General features: G+C 47.6%; 1 protein-coding gene across 3 annotated transcripts in view; it reads right to left on the reverse strand.

Annotated features, from left to right (window-relative positions):
- Positions 1–837: 837 nt before the first annotated feature.
- RFX4 (regulatory factor X4) overlaps positions 838–17,243 on the reverse strand; it is a 129,712-nt gene continuing 113,306 nt past the window's right edge. For 2 of the 3 annotated variants that reach the window (XM_006092732.2, XM_023757206.1), the window contains exons 16-18: positions 12,877–13,039; positions 10,817–10,955; positions 1,138–2,389 (exon numbers count right to left, since the gene is read on the reverse strand). In XM_006092732.2, the coding sequence (XP_006092794.1) occupies positions 2,117–2,389; positions 10,817–10,955; positions 12,877–13,039 (575 nt within the window). In that variant the 3' untranslated portion in view covers positions 1,138–2,116. Of the gene's footprint in view, positions 2,390–10,816; positions 10,956–12,876; positions 13,040–17,243 lie in introns of all 3 variants that reach the window. The other variant, XM_023757207.1, reaches the window with a different exon arrangement.

Below are 17,243 nucleotides of genomic sequence, written 5' to 3' on the forward strand. Positions count from 1 at the left end.
CTAGCACCTACTTTCCTCTTGGCAGATCAACAGAGCTAAGTTTCTAAAGGGGATGCTATGTAAAATATATAATTTTAATCTTAAAATCATTTCCAGGTACAAATACGTTATGTAATAGCAAGTAAAAGCTTGGCTTTAAAAATAAATCTTTCAAAATGCAAATTGAGTTGTCAAATCCTCATGCCTTTTAGTTAACACATCACTGCTGCCATTTCTGGAAATCTTTGGCTCTGACTCTCTCATACGCCGTAGACTTAAAGTTTGGGCAAAACATGTCATCATTTTGCCTGCCTATCCTCAGTCCTCGGCCCTAGAACCCAAATGCAGTGCTGGGGGAGAATTTGTTGATGCTTACTGAGTACTCAGTGATGTTATATCTGTTCCAGAGTTTATTGCATCTAAAGCACTGCACTTGACGTATCTTTACACCCAGAGATCATTAACGCACAATGAACTAAGTGCCAGGGGACCAAGTCTTAATGATGCTGATGTTGAAGAACAATATTCCCTTTAAGGGCTGAAAGGCCCCTGCCCTTTGCTGACGTCAGTCATCATGCAAACTTAAGTCCTTGTATGTAGAATTGGTCCCCTACAAACCTCAATCAGGCTGCAGGCACTAAATTGTTGCCGAACGACTGCATACCAGGCCTATCCAAATTTTAATGATTGTTTTATGATGAGATGATGATGAACTGGATAAGCACGACCATTCGGGACCACTTAGTTTTGTTTTGCCTACTTTCACTCTAGTATTCAGAATGGTATTTATTTATATATGTGCGCGCGCACACACACACACACACACAGTCATAGCAAATGCAAAATGAAAGCAGGTCATTTCAATACATTTTATTTGAGTGTGAAACCATTCATATCTTGCACAACTGTACAGATAAAACTATTTCCATTTTAGCTGTAGACATGATTATCACACAAAGTGGGTGTGATCAAAGATTTTATTTACAGAACAATTGCTAAAACATCCGATGTCATATTTCTATTTATTTCTTACCCATAGGGTAATAGGTCCACCATAATTGCTTGGTGCTTTTTATAATACAGAAAGAAAACCTATGTTAAGCTCTAACAAACTGCACAAATTGCTACAAATCTGACAGAAGAATGCCTACGAAAAAATTTTCCAAAAGTACAATACATTTTTATTTCCACACATACACAGTATAGTATAAGCTCAAAGGCACAGCTTTGAAATATTTTTTTTTTCTATCAAAGTGTCGGAAATTATTTCGTCTTATGAAGGAACCGTGGAAGTCACTTGCACACTTGGTGCTCAGTAAGTTAATGTTTGGTCCATCCAGTTTCACGTTAATACAGCAGAATGTGATACTCAATGCTCCTCATCCACATCGCACAGAACTTTAGAAGCCCCTCCCTGCCTTTCGCTGACACTAGCCATTGTGCAAACTTAGGACAAATATTTGTACATAGAAGAATTGGTCCCCTACGAACGTCAGTCAACTTAAGGCATGCAGAACAGACCTCTTCCTTTCCTCTAGACAGTGCTTACGTTCTAATGCAGGTCCTGTGACAGGCACGAGTTGCCAGGTACCTGCATTTAGCCCTGATGCTCCTGGGAGCACCACCAGGCAGAAGGAATGCATTGAACATATCTGAGGGCTGTTCACTGTACAGTAAGATGTCAGACAGATAACAAGGTGAGTGCTCTTAGTAAATTATGTGCCCATCCAAGAACACAAACCAGATTCTGTCTCCAGTATCCATCCTTCAAGACTAAAGAGCTTTTGTCAACAGGGAAATAAGTAACTTATGGGGAGTGGTTGGCAACACAAAGCAAAGTCCTGGAACAAAGGGAAAAGGCACAGAGGGGCCTGAGATAGTGCTCTAAGAAAGTCAAGTCTGGCTTGGCTACAGGAACCCAAATCTCACTGACTTTTAGTGGTTCCTGTTTCTGAACTAAAGTTTATTCATCCCATACTGAATCCCAGCCTCACGTTCATTAGGAAAATGGATGCCTAGGAATGGTTTACAAGTTATAATGTATAGAGATAAAGTCTTCTGGGGGGGGGAGTGGATGGGTTTATTATTATTATTATTAATACTTATTAATATTAAATATGGATTCCTATGAGAGCAGTCATTTAGCCCATCCTGTGGAGGCCTCTCCATTGATGTAAGCAAAGCCAGGAAAGTGTTGCATGTGCTCATACTCAGAATTCCTGCGGGTGGTCAGGGGTGTGTACATGTCACTAGAGTTTCCATACCTCGTGGAATGCACAGGCGGGCTTGTGTAGCACGTGTTGGCTGTGGGCACCTCTGGCCATCGGGGGGTGACTGCAGTAGGATGCAGTCTGGGAGTAGTGCTCATCAAACAAGGCTCCATCCGGGAAGTGGGGCTATTAAAAGGGTACTTGTTGAGGGGAAAGAAATTCCACAAAGTTAAAATTAGCTTGAAGTTACATATACACAATATTAGTCATGTTCACAGTTTGTTAAATTTCTTAAGATGCTATTAGTGCAAGTCGATGGGATGGATGGAATCAGTGAACTTATGAAAGATCAAACTGTGGTCTAGGTCTCCAACAGGGGAAATGCAAAAGATTTCTTAGCCAGTATTGGACTGGTGTTCACTCAACCAGTAATATAGACTTTGTGCTCAATCTGGAATGTCTTAGGAAGCCAAACCCCAAAGAAGGAATAGCCTTACTGGGAATATAGGAGTGATACAAGGGGGTGGGGGTGGGGGAAGGAGAGAGAGAGAGAGAGAGAGAGAGAGAGAGGGAGAGAGAGAGAGGGAGAGAGAGAGAGAAACATGAGTAATAGCAATGTCCAAGTAGATGTGGATGCATGGCTGTGAGCTTTATCACTAGTTATGGAGATGTGATAGGTCCCACTCAATCAACCCAAGAGAACAGTACTGCCAAGTGAAATACAATGACATTATTAAAAATAGCACTTTACAGTTGAATTCAATTATGAACTGCAGCCTAAAAGCAGGCTTTTGAAGAGGAAGCAAGCAAGCTAACAGCTTCAAAGGTTATTATTAGTGCCTATCATTTGAAGAACATCTTTTTGGTCTCCAGTCACTGGAATCCTGGAAGAGACTCAAGCAGGAAGTGGCAATAATTGGGCTCGGTGTGTGTGAATGTGGAAGGAGCCAAGATGAGCCAACTGAGAGGGAGGGGAGGTGTGCTCTTGTGCAGGTCAGAAAAACAGGTGCTCGTAGCTGTAAGAAGAGGGGAAGCAGTTCTAGGAAGAATTAGAAATAAGAGATGTCTCTGAAGTGCTTCTTCTTTACCTTTTTTCCAGTTCCCAAGACAGCTATGCAAATAAGCCCTTCGGTACAATCAGAGGGGAGGCGCCTGGTTTGTGGGCCAGTCACCACAAAGATTTCCTTGCTGTGCTAAGGCCCACCCCAAGAGGGACAGGAGCCAGTCAACAAGGATGGCAAGGACTGCAAGTAGGGGAGAGAGTGTGTGAATTCTTCTGCTCCCCATCTGTCTTCCCTGACAGTTGGAGAGTGGAGCCCCGAGGGATTAGGTGGGAGGCTGCCTCCTGTGAGGGAGACAGACAGGCTGAAGCCTGGACAGCCGGGAGAAGGGGGCATGACAACAATGGCTGCTGCTGGTAGTCTCAGGGGCCAAAGGGACCGCTCTGCCTCTTTGAGTGGGAGCTCCAGGGGGGCAGGGGGAGGCTGATAGGCCCCAGGCATGCGAAGAGGGCCAGCAATTCATCGTGAAGGAGGAGGGATCCTAGTAGAGAGGGTCTGTAGTACCCAGGACAGCGTGCCCTACAGAGCAAAGTGCAGCCACTCCACAGTCAAAAGAGCAGGTAGGAGAGAGGAAGAAGGGTATAGTGGTGTCTGGGAACTCACAGGAGACGGCACCAGGGCTGTTGCCAAGGTGACTACTGACAGCATACCAAGGCTTTCATAATGCTGAAGTGCACCCCGGTCCCCGTGCGGGAGCCACATGTGCTGTCTGTGTGGCAGTGGGATTCCAGCCCAGGACCCACTTTAAAGCCCAGAGAGGCCATAGTAAGACTGGGCCCTGCTCAATAAAACAGGATCTCAGGTGTTAAACAGCTCATATTAAGAAATATTACAAAACAGTCTTTTGTGTTTTTCAAAAAGGTTGCTTGTTCCTCGTGATAGTCTGTCTCCACGATGCCCTCCTTGGCTCCTCCCTGTGGCATGCCTGGCTCGTGCCCATTCCAGAGAATTTTCTTCTACCGTCTCCTCCGCCCACAATGTGCTTCACCACCCCTCCCTGCCCCCAGGCTCCTGTGTGTCTGCCTTGTGATCATTCTTCAGATCTCAGCTCAAATGTCACCTCCTCAGAGCGGCTTTTCTGGACATCCTAGCTCAAGAAGCTAAATGCTCCACCCTCCGCCGCTCTGATCGGAATGTTGTCATTCTCAGCAGCTGCCTTTTTCTACTGGCTTAGAGTCACCCATAAGCTCCCCGTAGGGCCTTCTCATGTCCGCCACCATATTCCCCACATCTAGAACCATGCCTGGCACCTAGCAGGTGCTAACTATCTGCTGAGTAATTTATTATTTGGTGGGATGTCACCACTAGATAGAACCTTAGGGATCCCATAATCCATCTCAGTGTCGTACAGATGAGAAAAGCAGTGCCCGAGGTGAAGCACCCTGCCCACAGTCACATCGCCAGCCAGTGGCAGAGCTGGTGTACAAACTAGGCCTGGGGCCCCGCTTCCCCCCACATCTGTCCGCCTGGCCCACAGCTGAATGGCACCGAGAGGAAGAGCACTCCCTCGTGGACAAGCAGCCCATTGACCTTGACCTCTCCCCTGCAGACCACAGGGTCCGGCAGTTCTGACCAGGCCTCCGCTTGCTGGTTCTGACCGTCTTTGCTGCCTCGGCTTGTGTGCGGACTTGGAGTCTCCTTCCCACGGAACCCGAGAGAGTGTGGCTTTTGTGCCCGATCAAGGACCCTCGATGCAGCTGTGCCCAGGGGTTGTGTCACAGACTCAAAAGAATAATTGCCTGGAAATGAGGCTGGCTCAAAATATCTCCAATGTGACAATAAAATCCTGTTACCACAGAATCCGGCTTGGAAAATTCTGTCCCGTTAGGTCAGCTAATTGCAAATGAGTCAGTGACTCGCTTTCCCGTGGTGAAGAGCCCATTGACGGGGAGAGGCTGCACCCGCTGCCGCCGCCTGGTCACCAGCACCACCAATGAGGCTTCTATGCAGTCGGCCCGTGGCACCCGCCTCACCTTTCACACTTCACATCCGGTTTCATGCCGGGTCCTCCAGCAGGCTGGGCACAAACCCTGGGTCCTGAGAGCTCGGCCCGGAATAAAGGCGCTTTTTGTTGAGGGCCCATAACAGGAAGTTACTATTTTCTGGCTCAGATCACAGGCTACTGTCCTTGATGTTAAAATGGAGCTAAGGCCCCAGTTCCTCCCTTGTGAGAGGTGTGTGAGGTGTGGCTGTGGGCACGTGTGTGTGAGTGCTTGTGTACATAAGCAGTCAAAGGTTCAGTCCCATGGCCGAGGCCTACGTCTGCCTCAGCTGTGCCTGCCTCTGGGCCTCTTTGGAACCATATTAGGACGTTCTATTTTGAGAAACGACTCCCCACACCAAGGGCTGACTTTCCTGCACATGGAGAGGGAAGAATGAGCCCTTTATCCCTGACCCTTACCAAATGGGCTGTTACTCGAGCCAGGGGTGAAAGGTGGCCCAGTCAGGAGCACAAACTGTTTTCCTATGAAAGGCAGCTCTCACCGCACGAGGCACTGCCAGGGGCCCGCCCTGGCTTCCTCTCAGCCTCCTCTGGAAGAGGGCACAGCTCCCCCCAAATCTCTGCCAGACAGTCGTATCTGCTGAGCTTTTAGGGCCAGGATTAACTGAGTTAATTCGTGTGAAACACTTAGAACACCCATGTAGTGAGTGTGCAAAACGCGTTAACTATTATTAATATTCTTCCTCGAATCATAACATCATGGTCCATTAATGACAGGGAGAGCCTCAGGCACTGACCATCTGGTCCTACTCCCCTCATTATCAGATGAGGGAAGTGAGGTCAAGAGAGGGGAAATGACCGGCTTGAGGTCACGCAGCAACTTAGTACCAGAGTAAGGATCTGATCATTCGCTCATTCATACTGAGCTCCCACTAAGGGGCTAGCCCGTGCTGGGGTCTGGGAACACCATGGTCAGAAAAGATGGACCTGGCCCTGCCTTCACAGAGCCAGTGCGGTGAGAGAGGCAGGTGCTAATTCTGTAATTACAAAAAAGTAGCCAAGGAGCATAATAATATACACAAATAGTGCTAACTCTGAACCAGACCCTGTTCTACCTTTATTAACTCACTCAACCCTCACAACAGCCCTATGAAATAGGTACTCCAATGATCTCTAGCTTGCACATGAGGCACCGGAGCACAGAGCTCATTGGAGGCAGAGCTGGGGTGGGAACCCAGGAAGCCTGGCTCTGCAGTCAGGATCTTACGCCACGTTGGCTGCCTCCTTTGTACTCCCTTTGGCCCAGGATGCTATCCCAAAGCAGAGCACCCTAAGCAAACTCTGTGGCAGTCAGTGGGCCTCTGAGACTGAGCACCCACGGGCCCTGGGCTGACCTGTGTTGGGATGAAGGTTCTGTGAGAGCTGTGACTGGTGGGCAGGGCTGGGCCTTGGCCATCCAGATGGGAAGTAACGGACGGCTCTCCAGGCCACACTAAGTGTATTTCTAGTCACACCGCTTCTGGTTGGTCACATGGCTTTTGAGCTCAAGTTTACATTCCCAGTCTACATTCATGGCTGCAGAGAGGGTAGAGGTTCCATGAAGGTGAGTGGAGTGAGGCTCAGAAATATTTTGTAGCCGTGTATTGAGTCTGGTTTGTTCTCTCTTTTGGGCCGGGCATGAGAATAGGGACCTAGGAAGGCACAGTGACAAGATCCCTTGTTCACTTATTCTGATGTGAACAAGGACAGCATCCTTGCAACAGGGTGTTTTTCTGAAATAATTTAAACCTTACACTGTGAGGCCTCATTCCTCTGGACTCACTCCTTCAGAAATTATGAGAATTCAAGTATTCCTATTACCCAGAAAGCAAGCATGCGTTGTGCAAAGCAGCAGTATGAGCAAGGGCACACACATACTCTATTTCAAAAAACAAATTACTACAGATTGCTTTGCGCATATGAATGATGGGATGTATACAATTACTACACGTCACAGGTGTACTGTACTGGCTCTTTAAGGCAAACCTGGCAGGAGTCATTTCCAGTTACTCTTGAGCTGACGACCAATGGCATTCTGTAAGCATATTCCCTCATTGCAATTTTTCTTCAACTCAGATCTTTTCCCCAGTGAGTCTGATATACTGAAGTGTGATTTTCAGTACTCAGGGTTGGACCAGTTGGACCTCTGCTCTGGGAAGCTAAAACTAATTAGCCCTGGCCCTGGCTGGGTGGCTCATTGGTTGAGTGTTGTCCCATGTACCAAAAGGTCACAGGTTCGATTCCCAGTCAGGGCACGTACTCAGGTTGTGGGTTCTATCCCTGGTCAGGGTACATATGGGAGACAGCCAATCAATGTTTCTCTCTCACATTGATTTTTTTTTCTCTCTCTCTGTTTTCCTCTCTAAAATCAATAAAAACATATTTTAAAAAACATAAAACTAATTAGCCCTGCACTGGGTTTCCCCCATATGCTCAACCTTAATCCAAAGTAGCAGCAAAGGAAAGAAATAAGGTATCTTGGGTGTGTGATTTTTCTCTTTGGAAACTCGAAACTTACTGAGAATAGTTGCAGTAGCCACGAATTTACCTCCCACCCTCCAAGACACACAGTGTTTGGCTCTGGGGGCCTGAGAGTTGGAGAACTTGCATTGGGGTCTGCTTTGTCACTTCCTGGATGCCTGACCTGAGGCAAACTACCTTCTGAAGCTGTTTCCTCATCTTTAAAAACTGGAGAAAAGGCTGCTAGGATAATTAAGTGTATTTGAAAGTGCCTAAAACAGTGCTTGCTGCATAAATGTTAATGAAAAACAAAACAAAGGGTTGTCTTTACAGAGTACCTTCTACAGAAGCAGCCTGCCGGAGATGTGATAAATGAACTTCTCCCCACCCGGCTTCCTAAATGGAGACTGAGGCCTAACCCATAGAGTGCACCGTGTGCTGTGCGGTGGGGTCAGAGGTTGTCACAGACTTTGTCTAAAGGCCACAGGGCACAGTGGTGAAGAGGCTGGCCAAGGACCTGTCACCTCTCACAGGATATCTAGTCTGGGTCCAAAGGGCTCCACCCTGGGCTTTCATGTAGTCCTGGGCCCTTCGCTTGGGCCCACTAGTAAAGGCAGTGCTCCAGTCGGGGAATGTGTGGCTTCTAGAGCGGATGCTGCAGGCCTATCTTTGATCACCAGGGACCACATGGGCCTTTAAAAGACCCTGTGTTGTTTCTTTGTGTGTGTGTGTGTGTGTGTGTGTGTGCGTGTTTTTTATAGCAATGGCTGTAAAAATATCAACCCAGAAAACCAGCTGCAGAAATTTCAATAAGGAGGGACGAGGGATGAGGGGGTAAAGTAAGAGGGAAGATAATGCCGGGAGCTGTGGCTTGGAATGTTAGCCTGATCTTGCCACTGTGGCTTAGACCAGTGTCTCCTGCTGAAGCGTCTGTTCTCCCAAAGCAGGCACGTTTCTGTCCGTTCGCCACTGTATTCTCAAGGCTAGAGCAGTGCTTGCTACATAGTAGGCACCTGACAGTCATTTGAGGAATGAATGAATGAATGAGTGAATGAGTGAATCAGCTGCTGATGCTGTGTCCGGGGTGACCCAGCCTGTAGCAGCAGGTCTGTCACAGAGAGGAGCACAGACCTTGCTCCCGAGAGCAGCAGCCCCTGAGGAGCTGGCGTGTCTGTGTGACGCAGCTAGAGACCTGTGATGAGGGCCCAGGTGGTGATTTAGTGGAATCCACTTGTTGGTTTGTCTGGGGATTATACCAGGGCTCCCCTTGGTACCTCGAATGGAAATCAAAACAGACACCTGTGTGCCCCGGCCGAGTTTGTGGATACAGTCTCCTCGTGCCCTCCCCCGGATGACGGCAAAAGCTGTCCTGACAGCTGATGCAATTGCGGCCTCCACCCTGGCTCAAGTCCTGCCATCTCTCTTCTCCACCCCTGCAAGCGCTTGGGAGCAGAGCTCCCTGCCTCCACCAGCCCCCCTCCCCTTCTGGTTCATGCTGTGAGTGCTGCAAAAGCTCTTTCTTAAGCACAGCTCTCACCTTGCCACTCCCAGGCCCCCAAACCTACCACAGCCCCCACACCTGCAGAACCAGTGAGCGTCCTTGGCACACCACACTGTTGTTTACGCTGACCCCTCCTCCTGTTGCTCATCTGTTCCATAATCGCTCAGAGAATGCCGACATTTGAGAGGCAAGAGGGTGATGCATAAGAGCTTGGACAGCTGGGCCACACTGCCTGGGTTCAGATCCTCGGGCAAGTGACTCTCCCTTCTTTCCTACAGGGGTTACCGGGAGGATGTGCAAAGGGCTCGGCACATGTTCAGTAAAGGCAAGCTGTTCCTTCTGACAGACAGCGCGCCCTGTGACCCGGGGATGCTAGACATAATTTTTGCCTTCAAGGAGCTTTGGGGTCTCCGGTGGGAGTCAGGAAAGTCAGCCATGATCACAGTGTGGGAAGTGTTACCAACAGAGGAAAGCCCAGGGTGCATGCGAGTACAGAGGAGTGGGGCCTCATAAAGTCCTGGAGGAAGGAAGGGGGGAGTGTCAGGAAGTGCCACAAAGACCATGAGATGCTTGTCAGGAACAACAAGTGGAGAGGCTGGGGCAGAGACTCAGCCAGAGGAAGCCACCTCAGCGCAGGCATGGGGACTGCACACGGGCTGGCCTGCCTGGAGCAAGGATGGGGGTGGTGCCGTTTGTAGGCCAGAAAGGCAGGCAGAGGCCAGATGGTAATGAATCTGAGAGACATGCTAAGGCATTGAACTTGACTCTGAAAGTGATGACACGCAAAAGAGAGTATTATGACCGACTGGGTTTTTTCCCCCAAGATTCCTTTAGCTGCAATGTAGGGGACAGAACAGAGATGGGACAAGTTTAGCGACATGGAGACCAATGGGAAAGCTTTTGCCATCATCTCACTTAGATGAAGACCTGAGTTGAGGCAACGACCGTGGGAGCGCAGACACACAGAATGTGGAAGTGAGTGGAATTGGCAACGAGCTGTGTCTGGGGCCAGCGCACAGGACAGTGTCTAAGACAAGTAGAGTGCTCAACACTGATGTTACGGGTGCAACCAGTTTCCATTGCCACAGGTCGCAGCAGGTCAATTTGGTTTGTTAGACAGTGAGAAAGGTGTGGCCTGAGAATATGTGATAAAGGGTCCACCTCAGGAGGATTCTCCTGGTGAGACTGTGTGGGGGTGGGACTGAAAGGAGCACACGTGGGAGACCAAGACACCAGTTAGAACGAGGCCGAGATAACAATCCTGCATGACTCGATGAGGGTCTGCACCAGGAGAATGCTGATGGGAAAGCGAGGTCCAATCGGAGCGGGGCTGCCCGAAAAACAGACATGGCAACCAATTGGGTTTGGGTCCTGGGATCAGAGAGGTGAGAGAGGGCGGAACTAAAGACAACTGTTCGCACCCACATGCATGGGTGAGAGAAAGTGGAGCATGAATGTGGTTGACTCCCACTGCGGGCAGCCACTGGAGGGCCGAAGTGACACTGAGGAAAAGACCATTCTTTCCTGTGACACACTGCTGCACACACAGTTCACAGAAGGTGCTTATTCACTGTGTTACCTGAGTAGACCTGGCCTGGACAAGCAAGCAGGACCACCGACTCACCTGTGCAGAGCTCCTGTGGTAAGGGGCGTAGTGGAGTGGTCCAGAGATGGCTGCCTCGGGAGGGAGGGCCGGGTACTGGCTCTGCATTGGCGGAGGATGCTGGTTGCCATAGCTCCCATAGTTATAGCTTCCTGTGTATCTAAAATGCATTAAGCACAGTGACTATTGTGAGTAATAGCAGGAAGAACAGATCCGTTTGACATCTTCAAAAACCAACCTCCTCTGTTTTTTTCCTTTTTGTTCTCCTTTCTTTCTCCCATTTTTTTCCCCTGCCTTACCATGTCCACTCTGTAGCTTTGTTGTGGTAAGTTTAAACTCCCAGGTTGATTTTCCTTCTCCCTTGGGCACATCTCCCTTGCCACCCAGCAAGTGCTCAGGGAACAAAAGCTCGCCCTGAGCAAAACATAATTAGTGATGGAAATCTCTACTCCTGTTGTCTTAAAAAGCCCCATATGATATCCTGAAGTCAAATAGGAAAAAAAGAGGTTACTTTGGGATTTATGTTTTTGTGTTGTTCAGGCCTCTGCTTCCCCATGATGCAGAAGGGTGTGGTGCCTTCCAGGCGCTCTCTCCTGGGAGAAAACACCATGGCCTGGTCGACCAGGCCTCAGGGAGCCCAGCTCTCAGCCCGGCCCCACCACCTTCCAGCTGGGGGACCTTGGGCTCTCGGGCTCCTCACAGACTCGTTTCTCCCATCTGTGAACATGCTGCACATGCTTATTCGGAGGGTCACATATGTGAAGACACTCCATAAAAAAGACAATCCTACGTGCACATGGGACATTCAACTTTACAGCAAAGATGCTGACATGACCATGTGGGAGTCTATTCGGCCTTTCCTGCAGAATCAAAAAGCTCTCTGAGCCCTGGATGGTTTGGCTCAGTGGATAAAGTGTCAGCCTGAGGACTGAAGGGTCCCAGGTTCAGTTCTGATTAAGGGCACATGCCCGGGTTATGGGCTTGGTCCCCAGTTGGGGGCATGCAGGAGGCAGCTGATCAATGATTCTCTCTCATCATTGATGCAATAAAAAAAAAAGCGCTCTGAAATAATTATCAAGATCTATTCTAAACGTGTGAGGAAATACCCTAAGAGCCCCCTGAAAAATAATGGCTGCACTACAGATCGGTCTGGGGCACCTGAACCAAGGGAAATAGCCCAAGTACACCAACAGTCAGGCCTACGCCTATCCTCAGGGTCACTGCCTTGCTGCATTATGCTGGGCCACCCTGAGGAAGGGACCCGAGAGGTCCTCCTCCTCCTCTCCCTCTCCCTCCCCCTCCCCTGCCGTACCCCCCACAGCTGGTCTGTTGGAACCTGGCTCAGGAGGCTCACTGCACCCACACAGCAGAGCCTCACTCTTGAGGATAAGAGCCCTTTTTTAACACCGTGTTTTTCAGATCACTGCACGTTAGACACTGTAAGATTAGTGTCTTGTGATAAAGACAGTGCATAATGGCAAAAAGCTACTGTGATTCAGGTCACACTTTTAAATGGATTTGTAGTTTATTCATCACAGCAACATCACTGCACAACATAGGCAAAATGAATGATTGAATTATTCAGGGTCCAAAGCATCAGTGGAACCCACAGGGATTCCCTGAACCCCATTCATAATTCCTGCCCTCCAGGGACCTCCAGCTCTCAGGTGGGGAAGCCCTCCTCTGAACAGTCATAAAAGATTGGGACCTACCAGGAAGCTTTCTAAGGCTGCAGAGCGCACAAAGAGCCACCAAGGGACGGCTGAATGGCGTGTGCAGCTGAGACTTTAAAGGAGTAAAGAGGGAAGAACACAGGCTCTGGAGGCAGACAGCTGCTCAGTCTGCACCCCATGGTTACCAGCTGTGTGACTCAGAGGAACTGAACTTCACCAACCAAGTCCCAATGTCCTCATCTATAAAGTGGGGTCGCCTCACCTGGTCGTGGTGGGGACTGCTGGGCACAGTAAGAACTAAACACAGGGTGGCGCTCCTCCTGCCCTTTGAGAAAACAACTGCCAAGTAAGCCCTGCTCTTTAAAATCACATTTAAAAGTGAGGCAGCAACCCAGGAAAGTCGCCTACCCGTGCTCCTCTCGGTGAGGATAAACTGGTATCCTGTGTGTGACCGAGGAAGAAGGCACATGAGTGCTCCTCATACAGGGGAGCTGCTGGGAGTTTTCAGCGGGGGACCCCGCCGCCGTTGTCACCGTGTAGGTTAGAGACCACGTGTATGACTGCATCGGTCCTGCAGAGACAAATTAAGATGTATCAGTCCTAGTGCAGCTCTTGCACTGCCAGCTCTTCCTTACAGCACTTCAGGGGCTTCCCACTGCTCTTGACCTGAAAGCCGAAATATTTACAAAGCGTATGTCTCTCCGGCCCCCCGCTGACCTCACCAGACGCATCCCCTACCCCCTGCTGTTGTTCTACCTGATCCAGCCATAGTATCTTTCTTTCCTTTTTCCCCAGAGTACCAGGATTCCCAGGACCACAGGGCCTTTCCACATGCTCTTTTCTGCAACCGAGAGCCCTCATGCTTCCTTCCTTCATATCTCAATATAGAGAAGCTGTTTCCTAACCCCAGACTGGGTCAGATCCCACACTGCACTACAGTCCTTGACGGTGCCTACCACAATTTGTAATCCTACACCCATTACTGAATGTGATTTGATTAATGCTTATCCTCCCTGCCCCTCAACCCCAGACTATAAACTCCATGAGGGTAGGGGCCTTCTCTATTTTGCCCACCATTGGATCCCCCAGTGTTTAGCATAGAGCCTGGAGGTCAAAAGACTTTCAATAAAATTTTTTAAAAGGAAGAAATGGGAAAGGAAAGATAGGAAGAAAGGGAGGGAGGGAAGGAGAGAGAACAAAAGAAATCTTGGGGCAATGGAGCTCAGACAAGCCCAGCAAAATAAATTCTCAACACAACTCAACAGGTGTTAAGGATCCAACAAATTGCTTTAAGCAAACATAAGTAGATTATTGAGCTCTGCTTGCCCAGGTCTTTTTGAAGATTATTAGACAGTGACCCTTACCATGACCTATTCCATACATATTGTTAATTCCACTAATTTATTTTTTAATTGGATACCTTGAAAGTGCTAGAGACCGAGAAAAGAAATTGACAAAATTAAAAACACTCAAGATGCTTAAGAATTTTATGAGATGTTTAGAATTTAAAAATGGTAATTTAAGAAATAGCTAATAATAAATAAGCTTATGTTATTTAATAAACTCATAATAACTGGACAATAAACTCATCAAATTAATTTCTGATAAAGTCTAGAATGTTGACATAGTGAAAATAATTAAGCCTATTTTGGAAGGTGGAGGGAATAGGATTCAACTCCTCTGTGTAGACACATGAAAAACTAAATAATTAGGAGGCCAGTTTTAAGAAGTAAAAGAGAAGCCCTGGCTGGTTGTAGCTCAGTTGGTTGGGTTTCATCCCATACACTGAAAGGTCACAGCTCGATTCCCAGCCCGGATTGTGGGCTCAATCTCTGGTAGGGGGCATGCAGGAGGCAGCTAAATGACGTTTTGTTCCCCTATCAATGTTTCTCTCTCTCTCTCTCCTCTGTCTTCCTCTCTCTCTAAAAATAAATAAGTAAATAAAGTGACAAAATATTTTTTTTAAAAAAGAAGTAAAACAGAAAACTTGATTCACTAATTCTGTATGTTCTGCAACAGATCACTTCTATCTTAAAATTCCTCTGGAAAGATAAAGAAAAGGTTTTCATTTAAAAAATGCCATCCATTCCATTCCAAACACTTTGCAAATAGCACAGGAGAGCAGCTGCCCTGCCACAGAGCAGGGGGAAGGGAAGGGCCGGAGGGTCAGCACTGCGCCAGTTACATGACAGAGACCCAGTAAGAAATACCTCTAAAGGTCTGTGAAAACAGCACCCTATTCTAAATACACGTGTTTATTATTAAAAGAAGTTTCTATTGAACCCTCCTGTAAATTAGAGCATCTTCTGGAATGCAAATAATGTCTTTCTTTTTTTATGAAGTGACACAGATGCAATCCAAGAGCATGAAAGGAGACACCATTTATTGAGCATCTAATATAGGCCAGGCACTGTGCTAAGTGCACTACAGACACCCTCCAAAGAAATAATATCCCCAGGTAGTGAAAGAAGTAGTTAAAACAAAACTGGAGCAAAAGGTGCAATCAGGAATGAGATGAAACATGCATACCCTGAAGGTCCAGGGTCCTTCTAGGTGGGCCTTAAACTTGGCTCGGAGTTTTCCAGGAGAAATGCTATAAAGGGGAGCTGACAGGTCAGGAGCCATAGGACCAGAAACAAATCACTCAGGCGAATACTGTCCTTGGAACTCAGAACACACAGGAATTTCTTTCACACGCCCTTACAATGGACTCCATGTCTTGGGTTCTTAGGACGGTTCCTTATGTCAACACTAATTGCAGGCTACTGACGTCACACCTAAGTCCAGTTCAGGGGAACGTAGCATGTTAAACGTGCCCAAGGTCCCACAGTGAGTGGGCGGCCCAGCGGGGCTCTGAACCTAGTCTGCCCATCCTTCCCACGAACTCTACCATAATGTCTCTGTCCTCTGGGTCCTAGTTCTGCCAGGGACTGTGTGTAAGCTCCTGGCAAGCCTCTTACACTTTATGAGCCCTTCTTTCATCATCTGCAAAATAGGGATAATAATGTCTATCTTGAAAGACTATTGTGAGGATTAACTGAGATAACATGTCAGAGCTTGGCAGAGGGCAGGCTTTTAGTGATAGGCAAGCACTCTTCATGAATTCAGGCATTCTTATGTCAGACCTGCTTAAAGTAGAAATCTCTGTATTTCCCATTTCAGGTTGCAAGGAAGAAAGACAAGTTTCTTGGGTCAGAGTCTGTCACCAGGGATGAAATATTTGAATAGGAGCAATAATTCAGCTAATGACAGCAAACTTCTACCAGGGTTTTCTGTAAAATGCCTGGAGTCCGTATCTGCCAGTATGGCTAAAAGTACCCCTTCCCACTTTGCACATCTACACGGTATTTTTCCTCCAGAAGATGACTTCAGCAGACTGTGCATTAGGCATCGCTTATAATATCTGCAAGAAGACTGGGAGGAAAACCCCCAACATGATCATGTCCCCGGTGATTGAATTTTGCGTGATAACCCTCCTCTATATTTTGAACTGCCTATGAAATTACCATTATAGTTTTTATTAAAACAGGTTATCTTCAAGTGGTAGGAATGAGGGTGGCTTTAGATTTTTTCTTCATTTTGCTTATCTGTCTTTTTCTATAATGAGTGTGTATTGCCTCTGTGAAAAGAAAAATATTAAACTATGTTAAGCAAATTTTATAATTGGGAATGGAACTGGAGGGTGTAGGAAGTTTGCGAGAACAATGAACCAGCCACATCCAGCAAGTAATTAACCCTTGAAGCCCCTGGGACCTCAGGAGAGCACAGCGAGGTCAGTGGGGCTTGAAAGGGGGCAGCGAAGGGAGCCAGAGGGTTTTCTCTCCTCTCCTGTCCCGCCCCCCCCCCCACCCCCCAGCATAGGAAGAGGCGGTGGTAACAGCCATCTCCTAGAGAAAACAGCAGAAGTTAGCAGAAGTTACTTTTGCGTGAGCTCCTGGAGCACAGCAACTGTTCCTACTTTTGCGTGAGCTCCTGGAGCACAGCAACTGTTCCGTATTCATCTCTGTATCCCCAACAGAGGGCTCTGCCTAATAGTAGGTGTTCAGTAAATTTCTGTTCTATTGAATTTGTTGTTGAAGGAGTAAAAGCTTCTAGAAACAGACGTTATCAAACAAAAAGCTAGTGGAACTCTTGGAAAAATGGGCTCCTGTGGTCTGGGAAACAAAACCCCTAAATGGCCATGTGCCAGCAACCTAACAGACCCACTCAGGCAGGCTTAAGCAGATTAACACCTACTGGCTTGGGTGAGAAACCCTTTCTGCCAGGGTAGCAGAAAAGAACACCCCTCGCACTCCCCTTCCTACCCGTGGGACCTCCAGTGAGAACTGCTGCTGCTTCTTTCTTTAGGAAACTAATAAAAGAAAATCTGTGCCGTTAACAGTTTGTGCTTCACTTTTAAGACGGCTCTAATTGCTTCTCATTCGCTGGTAAAACCATAACAAACCTTTTCTAGTGTCTAAGTCCCTAACTTTCTCTTCTTTTCCCCTCCCCATTCCTCTACTCCCATTTGAAAGTCTGAGGAGCGCGCTGGGAGCCCTGATTTTTGAGAATCCTATAAAGAAAAGTTGTCCATGTTATAGTATTGAAATTGCCGGAGAGGAATATTTTCTTTCCTTTCCATTCTCAACAAAACATTTTATTCCCCCAATATTATTTTCCTGGAAGGGGTTTTAAACACAGGATAGAAAGGGTGCTTGGAATATAATAGGCAGTCAGTAATGATTGTTGAATAATAATTGACTGATGGATCATCGAACCTAAACCAGACCTCATGC

This window comes from Myotis lucifugus, unplaced genomic scaffold (genome assembly GCF_000147115.1).
Source record: "Myotis lucifugus unplaced genomic scaffold, Myoluc2.0 scaffold_103, whole genome shotgun sequence".
In the NCBI taxonomy this organism is placed as follows: domain Eukaryota; kingdom Metazoa; phylum Chordata; class Mammalia; order Chiroptera; family Vespertilionidae; genus Myotis; species Myotis lucifugus.